At 43.5% G+C, this 12,441-nt stretch overlaps 1 protein-coding gene across 5 annotated transcripts in view; it reads left to right on the forward strand.

The window, feature by feature from the left end:
* LOC129168825 (rho guanine nucleotide exchange factor TIAM1-like) overlaps positions 1-11,082 on the forward strand; it is an 80,149-nt gene extending 69,067 nt beyond the window's left edge. For all 5 annotated transcript variants that reach the window (XM_054754528.1, XM_054754524.1, XM_054754526.1 and 2 more), the window contains 12 exons: positions 923-1,147; positions 1,337-1,405; positions 1,490-1,615; positions 1,962-2,070; positions 3,480-3,659; positions 3,747-3,862; positions 3,934-4,042; positions 6,647-6,702; positions 6,815-6,911; positions 7,153-7,240; positions 8,798-8,970; positions 9,230-11,082. In XM_054754528.1, the coding sequence (XP_054610503.1) occupies positions 923-1,147; positions 1,337-1,405; positions 1,490-1,615; positions 1,962-2,070; positions 3,480-3,659; positions 3,747-3,862; positions 3,934-4,042; positions 6,647-6,702; positions 6,815-6,911; positions 7,153-7,240; positions 8,798-8,970; positions 9,230-9,783 (1,902 nt within the window). In that variant the 3' untranslated portion in view covers positions 9,784-11,082. The remainder of the gene's footprint in view (positions 1-922; positions 1,148-1,336; positions 1,406-1,489; positions 1,616-1,961; positions 2,071-3,479; positions 3,660-3,746; positions 3,863-3,933; positions 4,043-6,646; positions 6,703-6,814; positions 6,912-7,152; positions 7,241-8,797; positions 8,971-9,229) is intronic.
* The last annotated feature ends 1,359 nt before the right edge of the window (positions 11,083-12,441 follow it).

Below are 12,441 nucleotides of genomic sequence, written 5' to 3' on the forward strand. Positions count from 1 at the left end.
CACTAATATTTGTTTTGTAAACAAACCCCAAAAAACAAGAATTTTTACATTTTTTGTATTATTATTATTATTATTATTATTATTATTATAGTAGCAGTATTAACATTTTAAACTTCTTCTGCTTACATTTGCTCCTTTTTTTTTTTTAATATATATATATATAATTTTGGTTTCCAGCCAGGACCCCAACACCCAGCCACTGAGACGTCCAGTGCCAGTTCGAAGCCCTGATAAATGGGAGGGTTTTGTCAGGCGGGTCATTTGGCATAAAACCTAAGCCAAACCAAGCATGCGATTGTCTGTCTCGCTGTGGTAAAACATAACACAAAATATGCATACGTCCGCTGACCTGTGTTGTAATGTATTTTGTGTACGATTACAATAATTTCTAACATTTCAAGTAAAAATTGCTGAATTTTCACATGTAAGAGCAGAAAGCAGAGACTCTAAATGCACAATCCCTCACATGGAGTTGTGTGGCCCGTGTCCATTTCTGTTTGTCAGCATTTCACCAATACAACATTTCTAGAAAGATTTATTATACACATGGCTTTTTACAGCCTATACAAATGTCTTTAATGGAAGTGTGATGACATTCTTCTTGCTGATTGGACAAGAAGCTGCAAAGAAGTCCTAAGGTGAAGGAGGTAGTACTCTGTTGCGCTTGAAGGGGCCCGTGCGGGTAAATATACTACTCCCCAAAAAGTTAGGCATGTACACAACTGTTATGTTTAGAGAAGGTCAAGTTGTGTGTTAAGTATGAAACATGTTGGACGTGTGCATTCAAAATGAGAAGCTCAGATGAAGTTCACCTGTAAAGGTTATACAGGTACATTTTAGGTTCATCCTGAAACGTATCTGGAATATCCCTAACTGCAGGTCACTGATTCCCAGTTCAAAAGTGTGAAATGTTTTCCCGCAGAGTGCCGAGCAGGTCTCCACCTTCTGCCGCAGCCTCCATGACGTGAACGCTCCCGACTGCCAGATGTCGTCGTCGTCATCGTCCTCGTCCTCATCCCTCTCACCAAGCCCCGTGTCGGCCCTGCCGCCATCTAGTGGCACAGCGGCGCAGAGGCAGCTGTCCCACGCCGACAAGCTCCGCAAGGTCATCAACGAGCTGGTGGAGACTGAGAAGACTTACGTCAAAGTCAGTAGGACAGTTGTTGATCTCGAGACTACGAATTATTTTCTCAAAGCATTCAAATTTGTTATTGTTGCTGAAATTTTTGTGTTTTGGTGAGTGAAATCCTCAGTAATGACTCAGCCCCTCCTCCCCTCTTGCATGCCCTGCCTTGTTCCTCTTTGTGTCGTCTGATCCTGTTCCTTGTCTTTTCAGGACCTGAGTTGCCTAATCGAGTGCTACTTGACACCGCTGCAGAAAGAGAGCTTCCTGACTCAGGATGAGGTGAGGTCGGCTACAGAGGCGCCGTCATGTGACCGCAGGCTGACAGACGCACTTTAATTCAAACTCTCTGCTCGTCTGGCCCAGCTGGACGATCTGTTCGGTAACCTCGGCGAGATGGTGGAGTTCCAGGTGGAGTTCCTGCGGACGCTGGAGGACGGTATCAGATTGGTGCCAAATCTGGACAGACTGGAGCGGGTAGAGCAGTTTAAGGTGCGGTATGAGGCTCCGCCCATTATCCTAGACCCGTTTCCACCAAAATAACTGTTGTCACCCCCACTGCAGTGCCAAGCACATCACACTGCTAGGTGGAACGTGTCTTGTTAGAATGGTTCTTCTATGATTTCTGATACAATTGCATGTTGAGAGATGATGATTATGCAACACCAAGCGATGACTGATTACTGCTGCATATCTTCCAAGACTCGCATCTCATTAACAACCCAAAAGGATCACTCACTGAGATTTGCAATCCTAAACAATTCACATCGCGTACTGAATAATTGCCACTCACACCCACAGCCTGCATCCAGATAAGTGTGACGTTATTGCTCCACAGAAAGTGCTCTTCTCCTTGGGTGGTTCCTTCCTTTATTACGCCGATCGCTTCAAGATCTACAGCGCCTTCTGTGCCAGCCACACTAAGGTCCCTAAAGTACTGGCCAAAGGTAAAGGCACACGTTCAGCCAAAAGCTGACTAATTAGTGGTGGAAACCTCTTGAAGGCTTTATCAGTGGGCTTATCTTGTTTGTTGAGGTTTCATATTGAATCAAAAAGGCTTCTTGAGGGAAAATTTTTATGTGGATGCTTCCTGTTTATATCTCTGGTGGGTGTGGTCGCAGTAAGAGTTGTGGCTGCTGAACAATCGTCCTGCCTAACAATAGGTTATTTGCCCACACTTCATGGTGTCAAACTCGCTATTAAGTGGCCACTCTTCCCATGGAATGCGGCAGTCTTTGGGGCTACCCACATGGAAAACGTTTTCAGGTCAAAACGGAGAAGTATTTTATCGTATCAACCTCTCATCCACGCAGGAAAAGCATCCTGGGTGACCTGAAATTGTTTTTTTTTTTTTTTTTTTTTAAAAAACTGCTTCCAGAGTGGGGAAAATCTGAAAATGCCGGCTTGTTGTTGCCGGGTAGACAGGCAATACGAGAATGATGACGTCACCCACCCACCGCCGCCAGGTTGCCGTCACGTGACCGGAAGTGAGCTTTGACGACAAGCCAAAATATCGGAATATTTCAACGGATGTGACTCTCCTCAGTCGACATTCTCCTGATATTTTGTCTTATACTCCATAATGATTCCCAGACGTAATTCCACGGATATTTGGAAGATGACGGACTTACACGTAAGCATTATTCTATGGAGTATCACGTACTTCCGTCTGCGTGCCTGTTCACAGCGCCACATGTAGGTGTGCCTTGTGAATTAACATCGTTTTCACTCAGCAATGCGTCCCCGTCCGGATGCATAATCTGGTGCAGTGAGATTTATTTCAACCCGCCAAAAAAATAAATAAAAAAATTCCCAAGAACGTTGACAGGGCCCCATGGAATATTGTAAGCAGTCGTTAGGTAATGGCGCAAACCTCCTCTGTTAAGGGAGGGCCTCTCTAGTTTGACACAGATAGCTTTGAAGAAATGAAGGGACATTTCTTTGGGGACAATGATGTCCAGGATAGGGACGGCCGCTGGTTTGAAAGAAGAGGTGTGGGAGAGGCCATTTAACAGAGGAGGAGGTTTGCACCAATCACCATTGTCTGCTTAAACAATGTCCTGCCATCTCTCCCCCATAGATTCTCATTCCAAAAGCTGCTGATTTGCCACAGGCAGTTCACCAATAATGATACTAATAATAATAATAACAACACTATTGTGACCACCCACAGGAGACTCCCCCACCAGAGACTTAATAGGTAGACTCCACACTTAAAAACAACTGAACTGAAGAAGACTTATGGAATAAAGATGAAACGTCTCCAACAAACAAGAGTCCAGTTGCCTCCATTCACCCTTTGCGGATAACAATCAGAAGTTCCTTTTTGCCCCTCCTACGTCTCTTCTCCCGCCAGCCAAAACCGATCCCGATTTCAAGGCCTTCCTGGCCGAGAGAAACCCCAAACAGCAGCATTCATCCACGCTGGAGTCCTACCTGATCAAGCCTATCCAGAGGGTCCTCAAGTACCCCCTGCTCCTCAGGGAGCTGTTTTCCCTCACCGACCCAGACAGCGAGGAGCATTACCACCTGGATGGTGAGCCCCACTGTGCCATAGGGCTAATTGATCACCTATTGATGATGCAGTGCTGCTGATTGGGGTTTTTTTTTGGTGCACTCTCAGTGGCCATGACGGCCATGAACAAAGTGGCCAGTCATATCAACGAGATGCAGAAGCTTCACGAGGAGTACGGCGCTGTGTTCGACCAGCTCATCAATGACCAGACCTCACACAAAAAAGTAAGTGTCGTCATAACTTTGTTCTTCTATGGCTTTTTTTGTCGTTGATTGAAATGAATTCTTCCTGTCAGGTGGCCGATCTCTCCATGGGGGATCTGTTGCTTCATTCCACAGTGGTGTGGATTAACTGTCCTGCGTCTTTGGTCAAGGGCAAAAAGGACCCAGAATTGGCTGCTTTTGGTGAGAATACAGTTTCGTCAGCTAATAAAATGTCGACAAAAATGTCATCCAATCATGTAATTTGGTCTTGTGGACAGGTTAGGAAATACATCCAATCACAGCTAGTTTAGCTGCATGTGGCAGAGGGGGGCGGGGTGAGTTACAAACGAGATCCAATCAGAACCACTGTCTTTATTAGATGTCGCAATGTGTCTAGAATGAAAAGCAGACACATTTCACATTTGACGCTATGGACAGCCAGATTCTGTGTCAAATTGATTCATTAGCAGCCAAAACACAACTAATATGAAGCAAAAAAGTGACAATTTTATAATGGTGTTATTATTTTCATATGTTAGGTTTACTGCTGGCCGCACGGTGGTCTAGTGGTTAGCATGTTGGCCACACAGTAACAGCCCTGGGTTTGATTCTCCCTTGGGCATTTCTGTGTGGAGTTTGCATGTTCTTCCCGTGCGTGCGTGGGTTTTCTCCGGGTACTCCGGTTTCCTCCCACATTCCAAAAACATGCATGTTAGGTTAATTGGAGACTCTAAATTGTCCATAGGTATGAATGTGAGTGTGAATGGTTGTTTGTCTATATGTGCCCTGCGATTGGCTGGCGACCAGTCCAGGGTGTACCCCGCCTGTCGCCCGAAGTCAGCTGGGATAGGCTCCAGCATACCCCCGCGACCCTTATGAGAAGAAGCAATATAGAAAATGGATGGATGGATGAAGGTTTACTGCTGTTTTTATTGCTGAGAAAGAACAGAGTTGTACTATAGATGCCTGGTGCGTTATGCAGAGTATTTGGAAAAATATGTGAATGTTTATTCATTTCAGGTAAAATAATATAAAAATTAATGTTGATGTGAAATGATTGACTTGTTGATATGAGCAGGTCTACTGTTTGCCCCTCACTGCTGTTTTTTTTTATTTTTTTTTATTTTGCATATATTTCAACTTTCTTCTCATAATGACTTTCTTCCCATAATATAACTTTTTCCCCAGCATTCTTCATTTTTTTTCACATTAGAACTAAAAACATTTTTAATGTCAACTCAAAGCTACTAAAGGACATCATCCATCCATCCATTTTCTATGGACAATTTAGAGTCACCAATTAACCTAACATGCATGTTTTTTTTTTTTTTTGTTTTTTTTGGATGTGGGAGAAAACCCACGCATGGGGAGAGCATGCCATCTCCACACAGACATGCCCAAGGGAGAATGGAACCCCAATCTCCAGACTGTTACTGTGTTGGCCAACATGCTAACCACTAGACCACCGTGCGGCCTAAAGGAATTATTTTTCCTTGTATTACAAGTTTATGATTGTGAAAATACAACTGGTTTTCATGTTACATGCGACCTTTTTCTTAATGTTTTGACTTTATTCTTGTAAAATTACAGCTGTTTTTTGGGGTCTTTTTAGTTTCCAACTATTCAACTTTCTTTTTATAAATGTTTGTCTTGTAAGTTTTTTGAGGCAGAGAGGCAGAAGTGTTAACAAAAATGTATTGTTTTTACAGTCCATACAAAAACGCAAACGGTAAGCACAAAAGCAAAGCAAACTAAACAAAAGGCCCCGCTAACCACGGAATTAGCAGGGGGAAAAAGAGGAAACAAAAATTCACTACTGTAACCCACGCAGGAGTACCGGTACAAGCTAGGTCGCTGCCAAGAACCACAAAGGAGGCAAAAAACGATGTGCAACACAAAATGCCGCTGCTGGAAGTCGCCAGGCAGGGGGAAATATAATAACTCACAATACAGGTAGTGATGACCAGAAAGCTAGGGGTGGAGCAGGAAGCAGGCGTAGGTCAGGAAACGATCTGGCAACAAGTGAACGGCACGGCAGGGCTTACGTAGTCCAGGTGTAATTGCATGCAGGTGTGTGATGAGCAACAGATGACAAATAGGGGACAGCAAAGCAGCACCACAGCTCATGACAATTTTGACTTTATTCCCATAATATTTTGACTTTATTTTCATATTACTAAATAACTTTTCCACAGCCTAATTTCACAAAAATTACAACTTTGTTTTGTTTCTCATAATGACTTTTTCTCTTTATGCTATTTTTGCTACTAAAATGACGTTTTTCCTCATAACATGGTGACGTTATTCTCTTAAAATGTACTTTTTCTTGTTAGTTTTTTCTTCTTAATATTACAACTTTATTCTTGTAAAATTATTGCACATTTTTGCAAATTAAAAAAATTTTTTTTTTTTGCTTTTTTTGCTGTTTTTTTTATCGTAAATTGTATTTAGAATGTACCACCGGCCAATGTAAAAAATAAAAAACAAAAAAAAACCATGCAAGTAACCTGTGCTGGGTTTCCTATACAAGTCATTCAAGAAGAACAATCTTTGCAGGACATGATCTATCATATTGTTTCTCCTGCCGGTATTTATTGGATTTGTATGGCATCCTGCTTAGCTTTGAGGCTGGGAATGAATATTACATCATCGTGTGAAAAGGGATTGTCCCGGCAAGGCTAAGTACAAGTGGATTTTATGCCTGCATGGCATGTCGTGACTCTTTTTTTTTTTTTGTGGTGGAGTGAAGCGTCGTCTTGTCAGCTGATCTTTGATGATGATTGTTTATCTTTGTGTCTTTGCCAGTGTTTAAAACAGCGGTGGTGTTTGTGTACAAAGACTCCAAGCACAGGAAGCGAGTGGTGAGTGACATTCTGTGTGTGTGTGTGTGTGTGTGAACGCTGAGACCCTCTGCTGGCACGGTGATGTACTGCATGTGGTGCTCACCCGCAACGGTCCACCTCTTCCTTTTAGGGTGGATCTCATCGAGCATCGGTTAGCGACGACAAGGATCCGATCCGCTTCCGTCACATGATCGCCACAGACTCCCTGCAAGTCCGCGCTTTAACAAGTACGTTCATTTGTTCACCAAGATCTGCCTGGTCAGTCTGTTGTTAAAGCTACCGTTGTTTTATGCTGTACAAGAGCGTTTAGTTTATGTTGATGTCACAAGGAGGCCAACACACACGTACACACACTCTTTGCATCACTGACTTTAATCACCTAATTGTTTCTCCTCCTAATGGTTCATCAATTAGCAGGAAATGAATTGCTATCACATCACAAACGTTTTTTGTGGTTGTTGTGTGCAGACTCTGAGGACACCGCCGTGTGCGAGATAGTTCACACCAGGTCGGAATCTGAGGGACGACCCGAACGGACCTTCCAGCTGTGCTGCAGGTTTGCACTTCATTGTTGTTTATTAACTTGCTGCCTTCTGGAAAAGTGGGAAAGATGAGACGTGAAATGGAAGCTCCAGCAGACACGATCCGGGTACCGGTATTCATGTTTAACGGGAAACGCGCACTCTTTCGCCACTTCTATGCCGCCATGTTGGAATATTCTTCAGCACTGAACCGTGCGTGTAAAGCACAGAGCATGCCGTCCTTCCAAAAACCATAAAAAGGTTGTGTTGGGTCAGTTACATCACTCTTTAAATGGACACAAGTTATTTATGAATTGTATTGATCGACTGTCATTGAATGCAACCTGTTGTGTTTGTAGATGCAGTGCATCCCCGCACATTTGGGATTCAGCATTCACGGCCCCACTAATTTGTGGATTTTTGGGCCAAATCCACTTTTTAAAATTTTATTTAATTTTTTTTCCACGAAAAGAGGCGTTTTTTTCCTGCAAAAAAAACACATCTCATTCGTCCCAAGGCATGATTAATTTATAAATACTTTACCCACAATAAACCACGGAATCATTGGTTCCGTGATAAGTGAATTTCCGTGAAGTAGGACTCCTTCTTTTAAAACTTTAATATTTTCATAGTTGGAGCATAGAAAACCTGTTTATGACCTTCTAAATACGGTTTTTAGCATTATCAGAGCCCTCTAGACATGAAATAACACCCCTATAGTCACATTTAAACTTGTATTACCCAATATAGTAGATAAAATAGAAAATAAGCCATCTTAGACATAAATAAGACTCAAACGTGAGAATTTGACAGCATGAATGTATGAATGCATTACTGACACTTGGTGACCAGTGTAGAATACCACTGTAATGCCGCCATTTATGGTTAAGTAGAGAATCACGATGCACTTGAGTGGCTTTATTGACAAGCTGAGAACACATACGCAATGAACATTCACACAGGAGCTGCTGTCGGCCACAGCTCATGCCAGTCACTCAAACTCTCCACAGTTAACACTCGGCTAAACACAGTCAACTCGTCACACACACACACACACACACACACGGTACTTCCCAGGCCCCGCCTCTTTTAAAGGTACAAACAACAGGTCACAGATATTACACTATATATAATCGTTCATTATGCTTATGCTTAATTTAGGCAAAAAATAGAACATTTGCTTAAATGTACTTGTAAATGTATAATCCAGGTAAAAAGTACCACATGCATGTTCTTCCAGTATATTAAAAAAAAGCCTTTTTTGGGGGGGGGGGGCGGTCCTTGAACTGAAAGTTCATATATGATGGGAAGTGGCTCCTGGAATTCCAACGGGCAAGCAGTGTGGATTTTGTAAACTTTCATTGATAATGTTGTAGAAGGTCAAGCTAGCAGGAGGATGTGGAGGGAGGAGCAATCCGTGTGTTAAGTAAAAGTAGATATTTTGTTTGTGTGGAACGTGATTCCTGTGAAAAAGGATCTACTGTATATCAGTACTGCCTGTATTCTGTCGCCTTTTTTCCCTGCAGCCTTGAACGAAGCACTGGTAGACGAGCGGCTTCAATCTAGTCTTTTCTCGTTTGTCCCACGTTCAGTTCTCCAGACAGCAAGAAAGAGCTGCTGAAGGCGGTCCATTCCATCCTCAGGGAGAAGCAGCGTCGGCAGCTTTTAAAGACGGAGTCTCTTCCTCTCAGCCAGCAGTACATCCCTTTTGGGGGCAAGCGACTGTGTGCCCTCAAGGGGGCGCGGCCTACCATGAACAGAGCAGGTGATTAACTAAGAACACCACATGTTCCTTTTAGTCTTTTAAAGGTCCAATATTGTACCATTTTCACTAATTCATGTGAAACATAGGAAGTGCTGGCCTAGATGCTGGAATTTCTAGTTTAAGGTGTGTAGCGAAGCCTGATTTTTGTTTTTACAAAGTAGTGGCTGTATACACGGGGCGGGTGCATGTCTTCTCTCAAAAGTGGAGCCAACAAGTGATGGAGATTTGGTCGATTTTTATGTTTGGTTCTTCTCTTCAGCTTCCGCTCCTTCCCGGACGCTGGCCCGCAGGAAGTTGGTCCGTAACCGCTTCACCATCGACACAGACTTGGTTTTCCACGGCAACAACAACACCAATCAGGACTGTGACCCCTCCCACCACAAGAGTCCCCAACATGCACCGCTTCATCCCCAAAAGCCGCACAGCGACGACACGGACCGCTGGGTGGAGGAACAGTTCGACCTCGCCCGCTACGAAGACCCTGCCAAGGTGAAGGAGACCGACATCCTGAGCGACGACGACGAGTACTGCAAGTCCGTCAGGGCGGCAGCGGTGGCCGAGCCTCACGACCTCCAGCTGGGCGCCCTCACGATACATGGCGGGGAGGGACAGTACCAAGACCTGAATGGACAAGTGCCAACAGAAGGCGGGGTCTCGCAGGACGACGACGCTGAGCGATTGTCTCGCTGCGCCACGCCCACTCTAAAGGTGGCCCCTCTCAAGCCGTGTGCAGCGGAGAGGGCCGCCAACCAGGACCACGACGTCATTTGGGTGCGGCGGGACGACTACGGACAAAATAGCGATGTCTTCTGACCTGAAGAACTCCATCCGTGTTCCCTCACACGCTTGACCTTTGACTGTGCGGTGACGCAGGAACACGTGGCCACTTCATTAGGTACACTTCATGGCCCCACAGCAGTGCAACAGACGCCCTGCAACACTTTCTCCCTCCATGAGGACCACAGTGATACGTTCTAGTTTCATGTTCCAGTCAACACAAGAAACCCATTGATTTGTATTCATACAAGATGGTACATGCGTTGCATCCAGAAACATTTGTCACTCTCAACTTCGTTTGTGCCGTTAGAGCGAGTACCCTGTTGATTTTAAAGGATGGCAGCGAAAGTGAGGCCAGAGTTCCTCATTGGGGTCATTTGTGGTTTTTAGTGTTTTTAATTTAGTGCTTTATTGTCATTTGTCATTTTGGCGTTGTGCAAAAACTGATCCAAGTGTTAGGAGCACGCAGCACCACGTGATTCCTGGGAGCACGCAGCACCACGTGATTCCCGTCGCCAAGCTGCCCATCCAAATGGATTAAGGCTTCTCTCACCTTCATTAAAGTCATTTCAAAAATCATAACCGACTAAATGTTGCTAGGCTTGATCGAAATGTACAAAATGCAATGTTTTCACGGCCCCAAAGTCTATTTTTGCATCCAAAATATGCCGACATGTATTTTTGTGGCTCTCGATTGTTGGGGGTTTCAGCACTGGACGCTTCAGCGAGTTTTTTTTTTTTATTTTAACCCTTCTTGTATTTAAAAAAAACATCTGGAAGCTGACTTGAAATGTTTTTCTACGAGTTAGCTTGTTACGTTGCTTTTCTACTGTCGTCGTTTACGTTCTGCTCTCCAGTATCCTTGATCCACTTTTGCGTGATTCATTGCTCACGAATGTTTCATTGCTAATGCTAGCATCCATCAAGTTTCTCACCCTCCCTAAAAGAAAAGAAAAGAATACTAATTTATTTGAAGGACTTTCCTGATAGGACCAACCCTTGATCTTGTATTCATATTTTATTCATCACAAAACATGGACTAACGCTACTTGTTGTATAACATGCAGTTCTTCCTCATCTACGCTAGGCGGTGCTGTTTCACTCTCGCAACTTGCACTAATGAACAAACGGGACTGCTGCTCCGGTGTGGATCATCATAATGGAGGACAATAAAAGTTAGTTTGAAATAATGGTTTTTAACAATTTAGCATTTTAGGGTTGTTTTTGGACAACTGTGAGGCACAATCACTTGACCTCCCATTCCCCCCCACCCGTGTTGGTACACGCTACGTGGAGTATAATCATTTGTATGGCAAAATAAACTTTCTACATTTGACTTTGTGTTCAAGTGCACGTTATTGAAACTCAACACAATTTCTATTTTTAAGCCTGGTAGCCTAAAATATTAACTTTTGTAACAGGTGCCGTTGACATTTGCACAATAAAATCAACAGGCAGTAAAACACTGGTAATTTTGATTTAAAATGTGTAAAATCAATTTACATTTCTGGTAAATTGTTCTATGCTGCTGATCCTCATTCGGGTCACGGGGTATGCTGGAGCCTATCCCAGCTGACTTTTGGGTGAGAGGCGGGGTACACCCTGGACTGGTCGCCAGCCAGTGGCAGGGCACATATAGACAAACAACCATTCACACTCACATTCATGCCTATGGACAATTTAGAGTCTCCTTTTCTCCGATTTCCTCCCACATTCCTCCACATTCCTCCACATTCCCAAAACATGCAAACTCCACACAGATCCCCAAGCGGGGATTCGAACTCCGGTCTTCCTGATGTTCTGACTGATTGCCCGACATGCTAACCACTCGGCCACTGTGCGGACACCTTTGCTAAGCAGTTAAATGTACTTGACTACATGCAAATTAGAGCCCAGTGTATTTTCCTTGATTATTTTAAATATACAATTTTACTTTACTAATCATTTCCTGATAATCCAAATGCTACATACAGTACAGTATTTTCTTTGATTATCCTGGACTATTCACATTGAGGACAATACATATTTTCTATATGTACTGTATAGCAAGCAACTTTTTGAAATGTCTTCTCTGTGAGCCTAACTTTTTAAACATGTTTTCAATATGCCAACAAAAACAAGTAACAATGACCAGTGTCTGCAATTGCCGCCACAGCTCCTCTTTTGGTACAACAGTTGAGCTCCAGACCATGTTGCCATACTTAACCATGAAACTAAGTGAACTTTTTAAATAAAGTTGTCCACTAGTTGCTCCCGCAATTTCCACTCTTCAGTCCAGCTGGCACGCTAACACGGTTATCTGTGGTTATACAAGTAAGTGTTAAGGTTGCATCCACAAGCAATAAGAATACGCTACTCCCTCGTTCATCGTCGTTCATTGGTTCCAGACCCGACCGTGATAAGGGAATTCTCACAATGTAGGATTCCTTATTTATAAGCATACCGAATCTGTTTACGACCTTCCAAATTCGTTTTTTAACATAAGAGCCCTTTAGACATAAACTAGCGTAAAACCCCTTTATACTCGTATTACCCAATAAAGTAAATACGATCAGAAAAAATAAGCCTTTTAGGATGTAAATAAAACTCATGCATGCGTGTGTTGCACTAAATGTGTTCCGGATGTGTGGAGGACAGGAAGTGACGTTGGCAGTTCAGAGTTGAGTGGATTACGGCCGCAGCAGTAGCCAGTGA

This window comes from Dunckerocampus dactyliophorus, chromosome 16 (assembly GCF_027744805.1).
Source record: "Dunckerocampus dactyliophorus isolate RoL2022-P2 chromosome 16, RoL_Ddac_1.1, whole genome shotgun sequence".
Classification (NCBI taxonomy): domain Eukaryota; kingdom Metazoa; phylum Chordata; class Actinopteri; order Syngnathiformes; family Syngnathidae; genus Dunckerocampus; species Dunckerocampus dactyliophorus.